The following is a 16,795-nucleotide window of genomic DNA, read 5'->3' as shown; positions in this document are numbered from 1 at the left end:
CGGGCCGCGCACGCGTTCCCCTCCCCAGCTCCCCACGGCTGGACACACCCACTCCCTCTGCCAGCCGTCCCGGCCTTGGCTTGTGAGTGAAATCCAGTCTCCCAAACCTTGCCAGCCCGAGCTGCACACCCAGCCCTTCTCAGGTACCCGCAGAATAAAACGGAATACAAAGAGGCCTGCGCCTTCCCAGCCCACGCCGCCGCCACACCCTCGGGTGCCCACTCTCCCTCGACCTTTGCGAGGGCCGGACGCCGGGACCCCTCCTCTCCGCGCCCTCCTGCCCCTCCCCGCGGGGTCGGTCAAATTCACCCCGTGTTCTCCGAAATCCCGCGAGCTGGGGCGCTCGACCGTCTGTTTCCCCTGCCACCCCTCGGCCGCTCCTCCCGGCCCCCGAGACCGCGAAACACCCCACCCTCACCCAGCCGCGCATCTCGGTCCCAGCCCCTCCTTCGGGGCCCTCCTCTTCCCTCGCCCCTCCCGAGCCGGGGTGGGAGCGGCGGCAGCTGGAAGAGAAGGGATGAGGTCATCCTCTCCCTCGGAGTCAGCTGGTGGCGGAGAGGAAGCGGGAGGAGGGAGCGCGCGCAAGGGGAGGAGAGGAATGTGCAGGTCCGAGGAGCGCCGGGGCGGCCGCTGCTGCTCCTGCTGCTGGCGGCGCCGGCGACTCGGGCGGCAGCCGCGGGGCCGAAACGGCGAGGAGCGCGGGCGGCGGGCAGGGGCGCGCGCGGGGCGCTGCGAGAAGCTTGGCTCCGCGCAGGCAGCCAGGCGGCGCTCCTGCCGGCCCCAGGCGCGCCACTAGCCCGGCCCAGCGCTCAGCCCGGCGGGCGGCGGCGGGCGGCGGGCAAGCCAGCGCAGGAGCAGGAGGTGGGGGAGCCGCGCCGCCAGGGAGGGAAGCCGAGGCGAAACGAGGAGGTGGCGGGAGGAGGAGACAGCGGGAAAAGGTGTCAGATAAAGGAGGGCTCTCCTCGGGTTTGGAGGCATCATGGCCGCTAAGTCAGACGGGAGGCTGAAAATGAAGAAGAGCAGCGACGTGGCGTTCACCCCGCTGCAGAACTCGGACCACTCGGGCTCGGTGCAGGGATTGGCTCCGGGCTTGCCGTCGGGGTCGGGAGCCGAGGACGAGGAGGCAGCTGGGGGCGGGTGCTGCCCGGACGGCAGCGGTTGTTCGCGCTGCTGTTGCTGCTGCGCGGGGAGCGGTGGCTCGGGCGGCGGCTCGGGGGTCTCCAGCGGCGTTGGTGGCCCCGGCGGCGGCGGGGCGGGCTCGGCAGCGCTGTGCCTGCGCCTAGGTAGGGAGCAACGGCGCTACTCGCTGTGGGACTGCCTCTGGATCCTGGCCGCCGTGGCCGTGTACTTCGCGGACGTGGGCACGGACATTTGGCTCGCCGTGGACTACTACTTGCGCGGCCAGCGCTGGTGGTTCGGACTCACGCTCTTCTTCGTGGTGCTCGGCTCGCTCTCTGTGCAAGTGTTCAGCTTCCGCTGGTTTGTGCACGATTTCAGCACCGAGGACAGCGCCACAGCCGCGGCTGCCTCCAGCTGCCAGCAGACAGGAACCGATTGCAAGACCACGGTTAGTAGTGGGTCTGCAGCCGCAGAAGGTGAGGTTCGTCCTTCCACGCCGCAGAGGCAAGCATCCAACGCCAGCAAGAGCAACATCACCGCTCCCAACAGTGGCAGCAATAGCAGCGGGGCCAGCAGCAAACACAGGTCTGCCTCCTGCTCCTTCTGCATCTGGCTCCTGCAGTCACTCATCCACATCTTGCAGCTCGGGCAAATCTGGAGGTACCGTATCAAGGGGTGGGGGAAGTGGGAGATTTGCTACTGCTACTACATCCCCACTGCTTTGCTTTTGCACGAAAATCGTTTAGGGTTTCTGTGGTAGTAACCCTAGTCACAGTCTTTTTTTTTTTTTAAACTGGGTTTTGCATGTTTAAAATTTGTGATCACAATCTAGGATGGGAGGGAAGTGAGAAACAAGTGAAAGGCATCAAAGTGGTTATGATCACCTCATCCCTCTGTCATCTCACTCTGCTTTACTAGCATCTCTATATGCTACAACACTTCCCCCTCCCATTCTTAGTGATATTGCTTCAGTGAGTAGGAGGGGATTCCTGTCACATCTTCTAAAAATCCTTTATTTTTTTTTTTTGTTATGTTGAATCTGAAGTGTATGTTGCAATTTGGGTGGCTTCCTTTTTTCCCTGAGAAAAATTGTTAATTTTGGTTAGGTCTGAGTTGTTGCTGCTGAAAAGTTCCCACATTTTAATATGACTGCTAGAGAAGTACTGTGCTCCAGGTAAAGAGCTTAGTCGGGCCATGGCTTGTCTTTTTTTTTTTTTTTTTTGAATATCTATATATATATCTCTGTTTGTATCTTTAAAAAGGAGTAAGTACATTTTAGGGGACCCAGACTTATTTTTATGATGTACTTTCTGATAATCTTGGAATGTTCCCCACATCTGATTTCTCATATAACTAAGAACCTTGGAAAAATGGTGGTACATCTTGTAAACTTTAACCATACTTGGCATCTTCAATGACTGCTTTACTATTTGTCATCTTATCTGCCAAGTCTCTTTACACAGCTATTACTTCCACTTTAAACTGGAATACAAAGATAAACTTCTTGGGCAGCGGGAACCATCATTTGAGCAGTCACTGCCTAGATTTAGGAATATAATGAAACAGTAAGCTGAAGAATGTGTTCCTAAAACTTTCATCTCTTTAAAAGCTTTTGAAGCAGTATTTTACATCTACAAAAATTATTTGTGTTAAAGGATTTAGATGCTAACGTCCCAGAGGTTTTTGGTTTAAAATGACTTAGGTATATAGGATAAGTAAAATGAGGAAACTTCCTAGCAAGTGCACTGTATGCCAGTGTCCTTTTAAATTTCACTTGTAGTTATTTTTGTGATAAGTGATAATTTTGTGATAAGTTAATGTTAATTATGCTGAGGTAGAAACAACTCAGAGAATTTGTAGAACAGAACTAAAAACTTCCTTTTGTTTGTGGTGAACAATAGTGTTTTCATTGAAAAGAGCAAGTTCAGCAATTATTTTGCAACCTTTCCTGGGACCATTGCTTTGTAAAGTGGGGTGAGCATTTCCATACACACTGATCTTTCAGACCATCAAACTTTCATTTTTAAGCAGATACTGTCTGGAAAAGTGGTATACAATATGCAGTCAAGCATATTGATGTTGGAAATCTCCATATCTTGGACTCAAAGTACTGTAATAAAATGTCAGTTAAATGTGATAGCAGTATTTCTCATGATTGACTGTTGTGAAGACTTACAGCTTAGTGCTCTTCAAGTCTAATGAAAAACTAAAATGCTTGATTTAATTACTGAAATTGTTTAGTGGCTAGGATGCGTATGATTAGCAGTTTTAATCTGATAATATAGTAAATGAAACTTAACGTTGCATTTGGTAACTTTTGCAAACTTTGTGCAGGTTTCAGAAATCACTTTCAGTCACTTCTAACATTCTAGATTTATGTATATAATGCAAACCCTTCACAGTTCTATTAACTGAAGAACTATCCATTTCCTACAGATTGACACTTTATAAGAAATCTGCTATCAAATTCTGTGAACTGAGGAAGTTGCTTTAATTATAGTTATATTATCTAGGCCTTCTAAATCAAAGATTTTCTAATTAAAAGTGATGTTTATTGTCACAAGTCATAAAATATGGAAAGTGGAAAATAAGTAAGAAAAGGGCCTAAATATGTCTCAATGAGACCACAGACATTGGGTCATCTGGCCAGACAGAAAAGCTCTCAAGGGGGATGAGGAATGGAAGGCTTAAGGTCGAAGGCAGAAGGAAAACCACAGGCAGTCAGGAACAGACAAATGTATAAACTGACCCAGCCCTTGGAGAAATATGGTCACACATGACTCCTTTTTGCTAAGCATTTCTACAATATTTTCCTTTGAGGCTTTAAAGTTCCTTCTGCTAATGCATGATCACCTGGCAGAAAGTATTGTTGGAAATATTTTTAGATATTTGTCTACATTTCACAACAATGTGTTTAATATGTAAATCTGAATTATCTAACTGTTCTTGGATCCTGGTTGAAATATTTGGGGGATGGTGGGGTAACATGGTGGAAGTATGATCCAAGACTCAGCCTCACTGTCTTAAAAACAACAATGACAACAAAACTTTAGCCTCATGTAGGAAATTGAAATGGGATTAGAAACTTCATAGAATTTAACACTCAGATGCATCCTAAATGTTTCAACTTCTCTTAAATATAGAATATTTTAATGGAAATTTGGGGAGTAGATGCATGTTTGATAGTAAACTGGTAAAATGCAATTGCATTTCAGATTATTGCAGTAGATCACTATGATTCCTTAAATTAGGAGCATCCTCTCCCTCTTCGAACTTTTCTTTTCAATTGTACATGATGTTGCAGAAGTACAAGGGTACTGAATGGTTCAAAGCTCAGAGGTCATTATCATGTTTTAACATGCTTTTTCCTAAGGTCAATAGAATAGATTTTAGTAAAGTTGGTAACTGTTCATTGTATATCCATGAAATTCTAGTTATTTTAGGTAAGGGCCAGATCCTAAATGCTTTCTGTAGATAAAATCCTTTGAAATAACATTAAAGTGTTTGATTGTTCAGAAATATATATTTTAAACATTTTGCACAGATTTGCATGTATTTATATATTTATTACAAATGCAACTGCTGAAAGCAATGATACATATTCATTTTAATTGACATTTACTGATGGGGAATTAACAGCGGCTTTTAAAGTGACAGGAGTTGATGCTAGGAAAGAGCCATTTGGAATAATGAAGTGAACTTTTGCTACCATGTGAAAAGAGCAATTATGCCTTTAAATGAACTATACCTGTGAATGAATGAGAAAGTATTTTTCTGTTTTGTTCATCTCACGTAATTCCAGAAGTTACTGAGTGAAGTTCAGCCAGTGGGAATCACAAATGCTTGACCAGAATAGTCTTTAGTCTTCATACCCATGATCAGTTATATCTAGATGTCTTCTTCCTTCAGATTTTACAACTGACTCTTAAAATTCTACCTGAAATTCTCCTGTGTGTGTATACACATATTTAGTTGTTTTTTTAAAAGCAAATGGCATTGCAAATAATGAATTAATGAGTGGTAAAGTGGGTGAGTATTTACTATTTTTACTAGTTTGTTTTTTGTTTCTGAATGTCTATCATGAGAGTCATAGGGGTGAAAAACTGGTTTTTCTGTTCTTCTTATGCTTGGTATTTCACAAGGTATTAGCATGTGCTCCATGTTCAAATATATTGGGAAAAAGACAGGTTATACAGATCTCTCTACAGCAGGATTTCTTAGAGCCTTTAATAAGCTAATGTGCAGTTTGTCAGTAACTTGATGTGGGACACAAAGTATACAAAGCGCTTTGAAAAGCATTGCTTTATGCCATACCTAAACCTAGCCAAAAAGAATTATAATAAAAATTTTATATGGCACTTAACAAATATACAAATGTTTTTATATTTTTTTAGAAAAACTGAAGAGGAAATCATTTGTATCTCTCTATATGAGAAACTGGTTTAGAGAGATTAAGCAATTGACTCAAGATCACTCAACTATTTTGCAATGTAGCTAGCCTGTCTTACCCTAAAGTGTACGTTCTTTTTGGCTCCATTAGCTACCTATAAATGCCAGCTTGGATAATCAGGACAATAATGTATAAAAATGACAATTTACCTTCTCTAAAGATGGCAAAGTAGGAAAGGGAGCTGAAGTTTGGACAAGTTAGATGTTTCGATAACACACCAGTAGTTAAATGGCAGAACAGGGACCTGAGCTTGGATTGCCCAACTCTAAATCCAGGGCTCTTACTATACCATTTGGACATACTGAGGTGGTTATATTAAATCCCAGCTGAGTAACATGATCTTGTAGTGGCATTAATGATTAAATGGTATAATATATGTGAAGAATCAGAAAGTGCTTTGCAAATGATGAGAGGTTCTAGAAATAAGGAATGGGTAGGAAAATAGAGAACATGTAGATTACTCATTTGACTATTGAAAATGGGCTTTATTGATTCTGAATTAGTTCTGAATTCTTATATAGGCCAGGGAATACTGGTGCCTTTTTCTGAGTTTATTGAATGGTCATTTCTGTATGCCTTTGTTCTCTGTACTGCCTATTAATTAATTTATTCAGTCATCATATATTGAGCACCAAGTCTATGCAGGGTGCTGTCCTAGTTATTAATTATTCAAAAATGAATAAAATACACACCTTTCAAGGAATCTACTGTCTAATGAAGAAGATAGAAAAGTAAACAAACAATTTCAATACAAGGAAATAAGCACTATGATAGAAACAGGAAACTCAAACCACCTAAGTGGTTCAGATGAGACTCTAGAGCAGCGGATATTTGAGCAAAGGTGAACGGTGAAGAAATCTGCTCTCTGAATAAAGAGGGGCATTGGCTATAAAGCCTTGGATACCTGTTGAGAAGGCAGAGGGGCAAGAAAGAACAAGGCGGATTAAATGTGTTTTGAACAGAGAGTGAGTGAGGGATAAGAGCTAGAGGTGTGGATGGAGAATTAGTTTGGCTGGATAATGAAAGGATTTTAGATTTTATTCTGAAGGCATTGTGGAACCATACCATTGAGGGATTATAAGGGGAATAATTGTTTTAAAGGGTTATAAGGGTTTTACCCAAAGGAATGGCAAAAAGTTGAGAACATCAGAGGATATGCCATCAATTCCCCTCTAACTCTGTTCTATCGCTTTAATTCATGAGAATTTATTGATTCCAATGGGATTGAGATTAGATGTATTTAGGACATATAATAGGCCCAATATGGTGGAAAAGTTTTATTTTTCCCCAGAAAAATAGATTGGTTGAAAATTTTAATTGTATTTATACTAAGGTAAATCCTTGGCAAGTATTTATTTTGTGCTATATTTTGGACAATATTTTTTTAGGATACTGTTGTCTTTACCTTACTGAAATTCAGGTTCCCTAGTCTTTAAAAACTTATTCCTTATATTTTTGTAATACTTTTCAATTTTCAGAGGGCTTCCATTTCTTTTTTCTTATTTGTTCCTCAGAATAATCTTTGAGGTAACACTTTTATTTTGCATATGTGGAAACTGAGACAGAGAATTTTAAATTTTAAATACTTTCCTCTTTATGTTGCATAGTTCTCAGATTCCAAGCTAGAATTCAATTTTGATGTGGGAGGGGGAAAACGCAAAATGAAATATGGTTGATGAAACTGAAGATGATTAAATAAAAGAGCCTAAAGACTTGAGAGCTCTTTAGAAAGTACTGAAAGATCATCATATAGAAAAGGCAGTGGGCCTTTCTGGAGGCTCTGGGACATAATGGGTGGGAGATACAGGAAGATATTTTGAATTAATGTAAGGATGAATTTTCTTAAGTGGTCAATGGGATCCCAAGGTTAATTAAGATTCCTTAGAAGCAGTGAGTTCCTTTTCACTGAAGTGTCCTAAGTATTGTATGGAAAATTGTAGGCAGACTTGCAGAAGAAGAGACTTTAATATCATACGGAAGGTTGAACAAGATCATCTTCCAGCCCTGAGATTCTGACACTTTCCATCATTATGCGTTCCAGACATAGTGGACTGACCTTTGCTTTTTGGGGGATGAAGAAGTAGCAGTTTGCTTGACATACTGGAGTTGTGTCATTTTGAAGTTTATTCATTGGTGTATGAACCCAGTATTTTCAGTGGAATATCAAAAATCTATGCAATATCCTTGAGTGGCTGGGCTTGGTATTTAAATCTCTGACTTAACTAAGATATAAATCCACATGCAATCAGGCAGTCCTCTGAGAATTGACTTGGGTTTCTGTATGAGCTGGAATAATTTATGCATAAATCTATGTGGTGTATTTCAGTGTCTTTGCAATAACAAGTACAAAGGTTGTAAATTTTTCCATTCACTTGAACAATACACTGCTAGCTTCACAACAGATTGCAGACTATCTCCACAGAACAGCTGAAAGTAGTATCTATATAAATGTATGCTATCATCTTTGAAGTGTCCACCAATTTTTGGGTCAGTAGCTTTGAAGTTCTTTACTCAGTCACTTACAGAAAATTCCTTAATGTCTCAATATCCAAGTACACAACTTGCGATTAAAAAGGTCCCCATATTTTATAGTTTGAATGAAATTATCTATGAATTTAAATTGTATCAGTCACTGAGTAGCAGATAAATAGTATGAGTCCGTTTGTATGAACTCACTGGCTAATCAGACTAACGCGTTTCTTTGACTAGCTTTAGAATTTGCCTGGCACACTAACGAGGCCTATGGAAGCAAAACCAGGAATTATCAAATATAAGGTACAGTACGGTGCTACTCATGAGAAATTGCTTACCAGGTGTAATCTCATAAAATGGTTTTAATATATAGATGGATTTCAGGGATAAACACATCCAGTAATTCTCCACAGGAAGTATTTTTTTGAATAGCATTGCATCATTTTGACAACCTCACTAAGTGACTTCTTTCCAACCAAATAATTGTGTCTTTGTAACTGTTGACATGTGTGGTCAGAAGGGAGGACCATGGCAAGTCCTCAGCACGTTATTCTAGTGGGTGGGGAACTTACATGTGTAGAAATATATACCTAATGAATATTTACTGATCTGTGAATGAAGGAAGCCCAGACATTATTCTTTTTTTCTTTATGAGAGTGTAGCTGAACTTGTTGCTTGGTTGCTTTTTGAGTTTCTAAGGTATAGTGAATCAGAAAGGGTACAATGTTACCTGGAAAGGATATGACAAGTCACTCAGCTCTTTATTTTTTATTTTTATTTTTTTAGATTGCTAGTATTAGGGAAGTGGGGCAAAATTTGACAAAATACCAGTTATGCTCTGAGAGAGATGCATTTAGAAGCCCAACTTGGCATTCCTGACCTTGCTGATAGAAATGCCAGATAGGGGAAGCTTAAGGATAGATATTTTTTCCTTAATTCTTACCCACACTTGATTGTCTGAGAACATGCTTGTGTACAGAGTGAGTTATGGTATTTTGGGTACTTGCGTTTGTCTACTCAAGGAAAGTTTGTATTGTAGCTCCCACTATTACTCACACCACCACCATCACCACAAAATATTAATTCTGTGTCTAGTATATGGATAGAACTGGTACATATTACTGATTGCAAAGGAAATTTTTGAAGGGTTAAAATGGAGACAGATCAGTCCAGATACTCCCTAGAGGCAAGAAGTAGTTTTTTCTAACCCTAAGATGAAGGAAAAGCATCATAGTTAGAATATCAGAGAGGGATCTTATTTAAAGAGGCAGCTGTCCTATGGGGAACTCGACTAAATGAGGAGTTAGAAGAGATGATTTGGCAGCTCTGTAATTCAGACTGCAGATAGGTCACCTAACTTCTCTAACTTATATGTGACAGCATAGTAGTTGAAGTAGCACTGCTTTTCGGGACCCACACAGTTTAGATCTTCTTTTGATTTCCTTCTTCTGGTTCTTATTTATTTTTTTTTAATTAAAAAAAATAATTGGTCAAAAAAATAATACCCAAGGGTTTTTGCAGCCTTAAAATTCTGATCCTGATCTTATCATAAATTATTTTTGTTTGCCCAGTCCCCATAGTATATGAACCAGAAAGTCTGCATGTATATTTCTGAGGCCACTGTTACCACATTCTTCTATGTAAGTTAAATCTACAAAGGATTTTTCAGATTTGGTATTATTAGTATATAATCCCCAGGAGCTGGTATTATTTATAAAGGAAGACAGAATCTTAAGCTTATGTGTATAATACAACTTATTTTGTGTCATTTTGAATTTTAGTTACAATCTAATGAAACCATTTTCATAAAAACATATCTTAGGTATTTGAAGCTAATGGTAAAAGTGTTAACATATCATGAATCTAAGACATATACCATAAAGACTGAGAAGGCAAAATTGCCATCTATAGTTCATGTAGTAAGGTATGCACAGCTGGAGTGCTATGATTGGCAACTGGGAACAATGCTTCACAGGCTTAAAAAGAATTATCCATTATGTCAATGAGAAGGCTGTTGTCAGAGCCAGATTTGCTTTTAAATTAAAAGCTTGTCCACACTGTCACTGATCTAATATGCTAGAAATTGAATTTAAAGTCCTTACAAAGCTCCTGTATCCAGTGCTGTACTTAGAGCTGAGGGAGGGAAGGAGGGAGGCGGCAAGGGAAAGTGGTGGGGGGTAGGCAGAGACAAATGTATTTGAAAAAATAAATTAAAATAAAATTGAAAAAAAAATGAAACAGACTCAGACACAGAGAACAGACTGACAGCTGTCAGAGGGGAGAGATATGGGGGGGGGGCTGGGTAAAAAAGGTGAAGGGATTAAGCAAATAAAAAAGAAACTTTCATCCTTAAAAAATAAATAAATAAAATAAAATAATAAACTAGTTAAGCCTGAAAAAAAATGGCACCCAAAACTAAAAAAAAAAAAAAAATTGGGATATGTTACACTCAGCCAGAAGAAGTGAATGAAGTATTAGCCTTTCCTGGTGAGAGTTGCCTTGCTATCTAGGACATTAGAGACCTGTCCTGAAGCTGAACAATTTTCAATCCCATGACAACAGTTTAGGTTTTTAAATTTAAAAAAAAATATTTGTTTTAAAATAATCTGCAGTATGTCAACTATTTTCTCATCTTAATGATTCATAAGTAGGCTGTTTGAATCAGTTCTACTTTTTTTGTTTAATTTATGCATATGCCCTATTTTCGTGTCAAGGGAATCCTTTATATAAACAGAGCAGTGGGCAGTGTATAAGGTGGGTGAGGATTAGTCAAACAGAAAATCATACAGATATAGAAAAAAGCAAGATCTATAGTGAATAGGAGTCTAAAAAGACTTGAGATGACTTTGATTTGACTTCCCATCAAGTAGAGTCAATTTAAGAAGGACAAAGTCTCCTTTCTGAAGCAATCTGGGAGATTTCATCCATGTAAAAAGCATTCTGAGTTCTTTTTGTGGCTTAGATAATAGTCATGAATAATGATATTAGTTTTGGGCTGAATTCTTTACTTTTCGGGTCTTTTTTCAGTAGCAGAGAGTCAGTAACTGAAACAAAGGTAGTTATTTTAGCAGTAAGGGTAACAAAATGGTCTCCATAATGCCCATCATTAATTCCCATGGCATATCACTATATCAGTACAACACATCATTGAGGAAATGATCCTTCAGGAAGGCAGGAAAGATTTTCAGCTCCTCAATTAATTTCCTGTTTTACAAAAGTAAAATTAATGTCATTTTTTAAAATAAAGGTTAGTTCCAGAAGACTCTCTAAAGCAATTTACAATACTTAGTTCTGTTAGTATAACACAAATTAGGAAGTATGTATCATAGGATTTCATTTTTCCAGGGGATGCACTATTATTAAGAGTAGCGGTCACCGATGTCCTGTAGGAATTTTCCTGATTTAGTGATGGTATGTGGCTTGAAAAATTGAGTTCTAGGCAGAAGCAGGTAGCATAACTCTGTCCTAATGATAGCATAAATGTTAGGTTTGTTTGTACTTCTGAAAAGTAATCAATAGTTAGTTAGTTAAACATACAATATCTACCTTCTTTACAATAAGTTTTAAATCAAATGAGAAAGGGAGGATCTGAAGTTTTTATTAAGGAAGCATGTCTAGATACCCTAGAATCTATGAATCCCATTTTCTGATGTGCTAATAGAAGATTGGGGTGTTATAGATAGGCATGCACTTACTAGCTGGAGGAAGAAAAATTTAGCCCCTAGAGAAACTAACAAAAATGAGGAATTTTATCCCATAATTAGAGGATGATTTTTAATCTTTTGTATAGGAGTGGGATAATTGTATTGACTCCATTATAAAACCAATCGCAGAAAAGTATAAAGCAGGACTTAAACAGCTAGGCTAAGCTTTCATTAGATAATTTTGTTCTAGGGGCAAAGAAAGCATGACTTGAGTTGTGGTAATAATCGTCAGTTTATGGGATCAACTTGATACTAGAGCGCCAGTGGGATCTGCGTCTGAGGGCATATGACCTGAGAGTCCTGTGTTATCACACAGATCAGAACTAGGCAAGAAAGCAGTGGCCAGAGGAGCAAGGCCAAGCAAGGCATGTCGTCACAAATAGAAATACAGGTGAAGGCTAAAAACAACTTGTTAATAGCACAATAAATATAGCTAAGATTCTGAATTCAAGGGCTTCACAAAAACAAATCTTGATGCTTGTGCTTCAAAATGTAAAACTAAAGGGAATTTATTTCATTTGTGTTCTGATTATATAATTTCTGCCAGGAGAGATATTGACAGTAAGGCCTAAGAGTGGAGGCCAAGTTCTCATTCCACTGTGGGAAGGGCAAAGGGCTGGGATTGAAGGCAGCTGCTTATTTAACTACTATTGATATGTGCATATTTATTAGTAGTTCCCTGACTAGATTACTGCTTGGTTACTCTAATCAGTTGCTGAGAAAGCATGACAAAAAAATAAGTGACCAATGATAATCTTTTAATTGTAGATTCTAAAACACATCAGCTTAAAATCATAGTAAGGAACATGTTTTAAAAAGAATATGCTCTCACTGTCTAGGAAAGGAGGCAAGTCATGTTCACACCCATGAACATACCGAGTGATGACATATTAAGAGTGGAGCTATCGCCTTGCAGCTCAAAGAACGACTTGCAGCCGTCTGTGTCAGCGTCTCCTGCAGGGGTCTCATAAATGCAGATTCTCAAGCTCACCCCAAACCTATTGAATCACAACTTGCATTTGAACACTAATGGATGCCTAAGGGATTAATACACATATTAAAGTTTTGTTTTTGTTTTTTGCCAGCCTGTGGATTTTAAAATTTTTATTTATTTTATTTTATTTTTATTGATTATGCTATTACAGTTATCCCAGTTTTTCCCCCTTTGCTCCCTACACCCAGCACCCCCTACTCCCTCCAATGATCCCACCTCCTTTGTTCATGTCCATGGGCCATGCATATAAGTTCTTTGGCAACTCCTATACTTGCTCTTAACATCCCTCTGCCTATTCTGTAACTACCAATTTGTACTTCTTAATCCCTTCACCTTTTCCCCTGTTCCCCCAGATCCCTATCACCACTGGCCACCATTTCAGTGTTCTTCATATCTATGATTCTGTTTCTGTTCTGCTTGTTTGCTTAGTGTGTTTTTTAAATTCAGTTGTTGATAGTTATGTATTTATTGCCATTTTAATGTTCATAGTTTTGACCTTCTTTTCCTTAAATAAGTCTCTTCAGTGTTTCATATAATAATGATTTGGTGATGATTAGCTCCTTTAGCTTTACCTTGTCTGGGAAGTACTTTATCTGCCCTCCCATTCTAAATGGTTGCTTTGCTGGATAGAATAATCTAGGTTGTAGGTCTTTGCTTGTCACCACTTTGAATACTTCTTGCCAATCCCTTTTAGCCTTCAAAGTTTCTTTTGAGAAATAAGCTGACAGTCTTAAGGGAACTCCCACGAAGGTAACTAACTTCTTTTTTCTTGCTGCTTTTAAGATGCTCTCTTTATCTTTAACCTTTTACATTGTAATTACCATGAGTCTTGGAGTGAGCCCCTTTGCTTTCATCTTTTTTGGGACTGTGCTTCCTGGACTTGAATGTCTATTTCTTTCACCAAATAAGTTTTCTTTCACTATTTTTTCAAATAGGTTTCACATTTCTTGCCCTTTCTCTTCTCCTTCTGGCACCCCTTTGATGCAAATGTTTTAACTCTTGAAGTTGCCCCAGAGGCTGCTTACAGTATCCTTATTTTTTGTTTTGTTCTCTTTCCTTCTTGTTGTTCAGATTGGCTGTTTTTTGCTTCCTTATATTCCAAATCATTTATTTGATTTTCAACTTCATCCACTGTACTATCGATTCCCTGTAAATTGTTCTTTATTTCAATGAGTAAATCCTTCATTTCTGACTGTGCCCCGCACAGAGCCACAGAGCCATCAGACAGGTGCCATATCTGAGACTCCATCAACCTGGCTAACACTGTTTGCCCTGCCCTCAAGATCTCCTGAGACTCTCCCACCCAAATTATGAACCCACCCAAGCTGTTAACAGAGATTTTTCTATATGAATGGCTGGTCTTGGTTCATGTTGCACAACTTCCTCAATCTTCTCAAACAAGCAACAGCTGGCCCCAGTGAGCATCCAGCCCCCGGACCTCTTGCTAAGTGGCCCCAGGCCTGGCACTAGCAGCAGCCTGCCTAGACTCACACCTTGGCTTCAACTGAGAATCTCCAAACCCAGCACAAGTAGCAGCCGTCTCAGATTGCTATATAGACCGGGCAGGGTGGCCCTGGGCAAAACACAAGTGGGGGCTGACCTTGTCCTGCACCTCCCAGGAAACTCCAGAGCCTGTGCACCTAGCAGACAGCTGCAAACCACTTCGGAGCACCATCACACTGCCCCTGCACAGATGATCCTCCTTGGAGGGCGAAGGTTGGTGGTAAGTGGTCACAGCCTGTCCTTACAGGTGACTGGCCAGAGTAAATCCCTCCCATTGACTTGCCAATAGCAATCAAGTCTCAACTACAAGAGGAGGTTGTACTCCGCCCACATGAAGGGCATACTTCTAGTACCCAGCTTGAGTGATAGGAGAGGTTATGCCACTGGATCCTACAGGACACCTACTACATTAGGCCATGCTACAAAGACAGGAAGTCATAGCAGCTGTCACAGAGAGTCTGCCAAAATGAGGAGACAAATGAACATGGCCATAAGGAAAAAAACAGTTCAAAACACCAGAAAAGAACTAAACAAAATGTAGATAAGCAATCTATCAGATGCAGAGTTCAAAACACTATTTATAAGGATGCTCAAGGAAATTAGTGAGGACCTCACCAGCATAAAAAAGACAAATATTTAAGTTTGAGAAGCAGAGTAGCATCTACTCTGCTATAGAAGAGGGAACAATCCCTTTCAGATGTAATGGTGAGGGTAGGCTTTTTGAGCTGGACATTAATGGAAAATATGGCTAATCCTGACATTTTAACTGGCTTTCTCACCAAAGTTAGCTCACCAAGGATGATCGTGAGGATTGGTGCCTAGAAACTATAGCAAGTAGACACACATACACACAACGGAACCTTCTTACAGACAATACTATAGGGAAAACTATGACATCTTCCACTGGTAAAGAAAATGAAAGATCTCAGTAATTTTTTTTAATTAAAAATCTATCACTTTATGGTTTTATTGTTCACAACTGATATTTAGGAATATAACCCACCATGTTGGCTGCCCACCTCACAGTTTTACACTGTATTCAGACTTTGTACCATCCTGTCACATGGGATAGAGTACACAGTGAATGGTGAGAGAAAGACCAGACCTTCTCAATGTAGGCAGGCACAAAGGAAAGTATTGGGTTCAGAGTAACCAGACCTCAAGGATAGGGAATGGGGAGAGTCCTGCAGGGCTGGCAGCTCTTACCAAGACATAAGGACTGAAGTTTTTGCTCAGAGAGGTGGAGCTGGGCTGGTTGTAGCATTCTTACTCAAACTTTTCTGAAAAGAGAAGCTGCTGTGAGGATGAATAAAGGCCATTCTTCCCCTGGGTGTGAGGGTTAGTGGGGCAAGAGGTCAGGCAGCTGGGCATCCCTCACTCTCACCTTTGGTCTGATAGATCAAGGAGCCTCTGGATCTACATTGAGAAAGAGGAACAAAGGGAGGAATAGAAGACCATGGAGCTAGGCCTCTAGGTCTGCAAAAGCAGACCCTGGCCAGGAGTTGGCAAGGTATTTTTTATAAAATAATATGGGAGGATTTCTAATGCCAACCTTGCTCCATGTAATTCAGCTCCTCACAGTAACCCATAAGGCCAACAAGGCAGACTATGCCACAGGAAAAAAATATGATAGTTCAACCTGATTTCACACTGTATCATTTATCCTCCTAAGTGAGAAATATTAACATTAAATAGAGTGACAAAATATGTCAGAACTTGTATTGTAGAATGAAGAGATAATGAAATGGTGCCTTATAAGATGTGTATCTGTGTAGTTTTCTTATTTTGCATTAAACAAAATAGAAAAGGATGACCTTCCCAGAAGTACTTCTTTTCGAAGTTATAGTTTTCTAATTTCCCTTTGATACAACAGCTGGTGTTGCTATGCTGTCACTTTTGTTGCTAGGGTTCTTTCCCCATCTATGTGCTAGGACGTGATTGTTTCCTTTAGTGTTCTTAAGTGTTTCCATGGAGAGCTGCTAAGTTAATTTTTATATTTGCTTTATCAGTAGGTGTGGTCATCCTGCCAGCCTCTCAGCCTGCATGGTTTTACAGTAGGGTAGCTGCTAGCTACACATGGCTATTGAGCATTTGAAATGTAACTATTTTCAAGTGAAGTGGTTGTAAGTGTCAGATACCCAGGGGACTTGGAGGACTTACATTAGGATCAAAAGGAGATTTTGATCCAGTGATTCCCCTGCTGGGACTATACCCTGATATCTCTTCGATCATTTTTATAGTAATTATATGTTGAGCAAATAATATTTTGGATATATTGGGTTAAGTAAAATATATTATTAAAATTAATTTTGCCTTTTTTTTTTACTTTTTAAATGTCACTACCAGAAAATTAAAATTACTGTGGCTTGCGTTATTTTTCTTTTGGACAGAGCTGCTCTAGATAATGTTAGAGCTCAGTTTCTCAAAAGGGAGAACAGGGAAATCCAAAGAGAATTGTTTCAAAATACTAAGGTAATACTTTACTAGAACTTATCAGGGAAAGCATAGTGAGTAGTTTCACTGCTGAGGCAGGTTGTCTCAGTGGATTTTGAG

At 40.1% G+C, this 16,795-nt stretch overlaps 1 protein-coding gene across 1 annotated transcript in view; it reads left to right on the top strand.

Moving 5' to 3' along the window:
- The first annotated feature begins 979 nt into the window (after window positions 1-979).
- XKR4 (XK related 4) overlaps window positions 980-16,795 on the top strand; it is a 401,124-nt gene continuing 385,308 nt past the window's right edge. The window contains exon 1 of the mRNA XM_054580709.1: window positions 980-1,779. Within this exon, the coding sequence (XP_054436684.1) occupies window positions 980-1,779 (800 nt within the window). The remainder of the gene's footprint in view (window positions 1,780-16,795) is intronic.

This window comes from Pteronotus mesoamericanus, unplaced genomic scaffold (genome assembly GCF_021234165.1).
Source record: "Pteronotus mesoamericanus isolate MK-2021 breed Mesoamerican mustached bat unplaced genomic scaffold, CSHL_Meso_final contig_601, whole genome shotgun sequence".
Lineage (NCBI taxonomy): Eukaryota > Metazoa > Chordata > Mammalia > Chiroptera > Mormoopidae > Pteronotus > Pteronotus mesoamericanus.
The sequence above is the reverse complement of the archived record's forward strand: the minus strand, read 5'-3'. Positions and strand labels throughout refer to the sequence as shown.